At 54.8% G+C, this 4,912-nt stretch overlaps 1 protein-coding gene and 1 long non-coding RNA gene across 5 annotated transcripts in view; one reads left to right on the top strand and one right to left on the bottom strand.

Moving 5' to 3' along the window:
- The first annotated feature begins 6 nt into the window (after positions 1-6).
- LOC141370721 (uncharacterized) overlaps positions 7-4,912 on the top strand; it is a 20,518-nt gene continuing 15,612 nt past the window's right edge. For 2 of the 4 annotated variants that reach the window (XR_012375014.1, XR_012375013.1), the window contains exons 1-2: positions 7-731; positions 1,104-1,195. This is a non-coding gene — a long non-coding RNA (uncharacterized lncRNA). Of the gene's footprint in view, positions 1,196-4,912 lie in introns of all 4 variants that reach the window. The other 2 variants (XR_012375012.1, XR_012375011.1) reach the window with 1 other exon arrangement.
- Positions 3,867-4,912, bottom strand: part of CYB5D1 (cytochrome b5 domain containing 1) — a 20,154-nt gene continuing 19,108 nt past the window's right edge. The window contains exon 4 of the mRNA XM_073881659.1: positions 3,867-3,979. Coding sequence (XP_073737760.1) covers positions 3,935-3,979 — 45 coding nt within the window. The 3' untranslated portion in view covers positions 3,867-3,934. The remainder of the gene's footprint in view (positions 3,980-4,912) is intronic.

Raw genomic sequence — 4,912 nt, 5'->3', positions numbered from 1 at the left:
GCTCAGAAATATTTCTCAGAGCTGAGGCACTAAGATGGCCGCCTTGAAATTATTTTTAAAACAACCCCCCCCAGCACCGCCACCCCCTCCATGAAGAAAGGGAGAGGGGGGAAAAAATCCCCTTTTAAAACAAAATGGCTGGCTTAATATTTCAGTTTTCACCCCCCCCATTCTCCTCCCTGTTACACCCCCATCTCCAAGCCTCTACCCAGAAACCCACAAATTTCTCCCTTTTTTCATAACTGATTAGTGCACAGATTAATAGAGATATTTTCCTTGTGTACTGTGTGTGTGTGTGTGTGTGTGTGAGTGTGAGAGTGTGTGTGTGTGTGAGTGTGTGTGCGCGTTGGGGGGGGCATGAAGGATTTCTGCATAAAACAAAAATGGCTGCTCTTTCTAACTCCCCCCCTATAAAAAATATTTGAGGGGGGGCATTAATCAGTACTCATGCTCAGTCTGACATCAGCATAAATTGTTAAAGGTTAACTAGTTAGATACTAGTCCAACTAGATTTAAATATTTTTCTTTTCTTTACTAGTCTCTTCCTCTCCACCTCCCTTCTCTTAAAGAAAAGCTTTTTTTTTTTTTCTGAATACTTCAGAAGGGAGTGGTTTGATGTGAAGGTTTTTTTTTTTTTCCCCTTCAGGCATTGAAAAGGAAAAGATGAAATATATGTTTATATATAACTCTGTTTCTCCATACCTCACTGAAGTCAAAACGCATTTAATTGTGTACGTATCCTTCGAGTGAGGAGCGGGGCTGGATTTTTCTCCCCTTTCTTTTAAAAAAGTGACAGAAATTCTAGTGACTTTTGGGGGAGAGATATGAATAGATACGATGATTGAGTTTTTTTTTTTTTCAAAGGGAGTCCATGTTTGATTCTCCCCTTTGCCCAGCCTTTTCAGTGATTTATAATTGTTGTAGATTTTATCTGCTCTCTTTTCTGCTTTACCTCGTCCTCCCCTCCCCCAATGGCTCGGACTATAAAATTCATCTGACTTGGGAAATTAATTTAGGGGTCAGGAGTACAGATTTTTAGAATAAAGGGGAAAGAGTCAAGTCTGAAAAATTGTGAAATTGTTTTCTCTTTTCTCCCGTTGCAGTATATTTCCCTTTCTCCATGATCTCCGACACTGGTAAAGTAGAAGAAACTGAGGTACGGTGAAACAGAAAAGTCTCTGAGAAAAAGACAGAGGTAGGGGTTCCCCCTGGAATTTTCATTCCACTTGCCTGGCCCATGATGCCCCACCGTACCCCAGTGTTTCTCTTAGAAGTGGTGCCGGGCATCAGGTGGAAGGTGGGAAAGGAGTCCTAAAGTAGCTTTCTCATGCAGAGACCCATCAGAGAAGTCCTCTAAAACTTGCCTCTTGAGCGGTGCCGGCAAAGGAAGGAGGGAGAAGAGCTCATTTCTGGCCTTTTCGGTCCCTGTCACCTTTCCTAACTAACTCTGGCTTCCTCCCATTCTTTTGATCTCCCTTTGCCCCTTCCTTGCTTCCCCTCCTTGGCCCCGGGGACCCTTTCTTTCCTGGGTTATTTCTCTAGCTCTTGACCAGAGCTGCCAGCACCCTCCCTCACCCCCCCCCCCAGCAGTGCTCAGGAGCACCTCAGACGACGGGAATACTGTGCCAGTGTTTGCTTAGGAGGCTGGAATGTTCTTTATTGATGCACCATCCCCCATGTACACACACGGATGCACTTGACCGAGTGAGGATGTCCATCTTTTTCTTGACCTGGCCTTTGGGAGTCTCTCGGCTCGGCTCCTGCGTCGGTCCTGCGCCGAGTCTACCTCTTGTCCCTCTTCTGTTCGATTGTGTTCGGTTCCCTCTCTTAGTCTCTTTGTGCGAGGCCATCTGGGTATCCCCCTCTTTCTGTACGGGGGCTTCTCTGGGTGTGTGATTTCATTTCCTCGCCGACACTGACTCCCATCCCTGCGGCTCTCAGGCTCTGTCACCTCTAAGTGACTTTCCACCTCTGTCTTGTTTCTGTTTACTTCTGTCTTCCGGGCTCGGCCTCCATGTGTCTGTCTCTTCCTCCTGTGTGCCCGGCTCCCTCCTCTCCCTGGCCCCTCGGCGTGTGTCGGGGCGGAGTGTCCCCACGTGGATGCGGGCCAGACCTGCACATCGTGTGCGCCTCGGCCTGCCTGCCTCGGTGTGCCCCCTCCCCGTGCGCCGAGCACCCCTGCCCGCCCGCCACCGTGTGCCAGGAGCTGCAGGTGCGCGCCCCTGTCCCCACATTCGTCATTGCTTCAAGTGTGCTTTGCATGTGGATCTGCTCGTTTGCTTCCTTCTTCCTCTTGTCCGGGTCCCCCTCTGCCCTCCTACCGACCTCTCTTGTCTCTCCCACCGACCTCTCTCGCTTTGCCGTCTTGGATCCTGGCTCCCGCCTGCCTCTCTACCTGCTCGCTCCTGTTATGGTGTCTGCCTGCCTGCCTGTCTGCCCCTCCCTGACTGGCTGGCAGCCTCTTTCTCTGGCTGTCTGTCTGCTTCTCTGGCTGTTTGCCCGCCACTCTCTCTCCAGCCATCTGTCTCCCCGCCTGCCTGTCTCTGTCACTTTTTTAAGCCTCGTCTCTTGGTTTGTCTACCTTCCAGGCCCTGCCATGCTTCCCTATCTGGGTTTGCCTCTTATGTTGCTCTTCTCCGTGTTCCTCCCCTTATGTAGGCCTGCTAAGTTCGAGATTTTTCCTCGCCTCCCTGTGCGTCCGTCTGCTTGCCTGTCCGCCCTGCCTGCTTCGCTGCCGCGGAAGCCCCCACCCCGTCCACTGCTTGCCTCCTTCTCCTCCGGCTGCACGTCCGCCTTTGCTCCCTTGGCTTCCTCATCCTGCTCCCCGTCCGCGCCGGTGGCCTCTCTACCCCAGAGCTGTCGGCGACGCCCTCGCCCCGAAGTCGCCGGGCCTTCCTGCCGCCCGCCCGCCCTGCCTTTTCTCCCTGCCGCCCGCCGCCCCAGGGGGCCCCGCTGCTGCTTGTGTTCCTGGCTCCTCCGAAGGTTGGCCTGCCCCGGCCTCGCTGCCATCTTCCCAGCCTCCCCTGCTCTTCCCGCCTTTTCTTGCCAGCCGGCTGCCTGGCTGCCTCTCGCCGTCCACGTCTCCGCCCGCTCTTCTTCTTTCGCCTTCTTTGCTCGTCCCTCAGCGTCCCAACCGGTAGCACACACGCGGCGCAAAACGTGTGAGGCGCTAGCGGTGTCCCATGCCACGTGGGCCTCCCCCCTGCCCCTCTCCGCCTGCCCCCTGTCCCTCTCCGCCAGCCCCCTGCCCCTCTCCGCCAGCCCCCTGCCCCTCTCCCTGAGGCAGCTGCCACTTCACACTTCTCAGCTGTCGTTCCAGATGAGGGTCTCCCCGGATCTAAGTCCCTTGCCGTTTGCTGCCCTCCTTCCACCTCCTCCCCCAGTCTTGCTGGATGCTTCTTTCTCTGTCACTCAGCCACTCCACCTTCGCCCTTCACTGGGCCTGCCAGTTCTTGCTCCTTTTCTTTTTGCTTCTACTCTAGGGCACCTGTCTTTCTGACGGACTGGCTACTTGTTCTCGCCGCCGGTACTGGAGGCGCGCTCACCCCTGCCAGGCTCCTCCTCGGCGTGGGGAGCTACCTGGACACAGCCCCGCTCTGCTGGTCCCCTCATCGCCCAGCCATGTATCATGTGGATCAACTGAGACAGGACATGGGGGCCCCGTCGAACTGAAAAGTACCATGTTCTAGGTTAGGTAGCCCATGGGCCTCGCTTGTGTGCACGTAGAGTACGTGCGGGCCTGCCCTGCCTTCCTGACAGGTCTGTGCGCACGCGTCCGTGTGCAGCCTTCACAGGCCTCTGACTCTCGATCCCTGGGCCCGTCCAACGAGGGTGTCTTCCTCCCGGTCTGAAAAACTGCTTCCTCCTACGACTTTTCTCCCTTTTCCTCCTTCCCTCCGGCGCCTCCGCCCTGCCACCTCGAAGATGATGAGGCTCAGGCTTGGGGGGAACAAAGACATGGCCTCTGTCCGGGTCTCTCCTGGAGGACGACAAGGAAAGTTTTGCACAGGACGCACCGCTCCTTACCCCCCCGCCCCCCGCGTTCCTGACCCGCACTGTGTCGGCCTCGGCCTCTGGGCCTCTCTCCCCTGGCCCGCCCTCCGTCTCTCACTTCTCTTTTCTCGGTTCTGTCTTTCCCCTCAACTGTCTGTCTTGGGCTGCATTCTAGCGTCCCTCTGATTGGCCACCTTCCCCCTCTTCTGTCTGATTGGCCTGCATCCCTCCATCACCCCATCTGTCTGCTGGATTCTCCCTGTCTGCCTGCGGTAACGTATGTGATGGCACTTGATCAGTCACAGAGCCCCGTGCGGCCGCAGACACTTATCTGTCACTTTGTCCCCTCTCTCCGTGTTTTCTTCCTTCCTCGGTCGGCCTGCCTTCTCTCCCACCCGAGGCCCGCCCGTTAGTCCGCCCGCGTCCCTCCGGGCGCTCTCGCCGGCCTCCCTGTCACTCATTCTCCTTTCCCGCCTCCCCAGCCTGTCTGTGTGTCCGTCCTTACGCCTTTTATCTGGGCCTGCATGTCTCCCCGTCTCTAGCCGCTTGTCTCCCCACTTGCCAGTGTCAGAGCGGACACCACTCCCTGCCTTTTTCCATCCTCCGTACTTCAAAAGCTAAAAATCAAATACAAAATTAAAATGCCATCCGACGCACGGCCAGAGGAGAATGGTTTTTGTTTTTACTGAGAAAACCATTAAAGTGAGAACAAGGAACTTAGGCAGGCAGCCTGTCAAATGCAAACCAGAAATTAGACGCCCTCCTCCCGCCAAGAAAGAACTAGAAGAAAATTGTGAGGGACTCCTAAGCCACAAGATTATTTCTTTAACGCAAAAGTAAGAAACTTACCCAAAGCAAGAGCCTCTAATCTTTGCTGGTACGTGGAAAGTTATAAGCCCTTCCCAGAGGAAAACAAGTA

This window comes from Callorhinus ursinus, unplaced genomic scaffold, assembly GCF_003265705.2.
Source record: "Callorhinus ursinus isolate GAN/ISIS: 27379988/994484 unplaced genomic scaffold, GSC_fseal_2.0 scaffold43, whole genome shotgun sequence".
Taxonomy (NCBI): Eukaryota; Metazoa; Chordata; class Mammalia; order Carnivora; family Otariidae; genus Callorhinus; species Callorhinus ursinus.
This window is presented reverse-complemented; position numbering and strand designations above follow the sequence as displayed.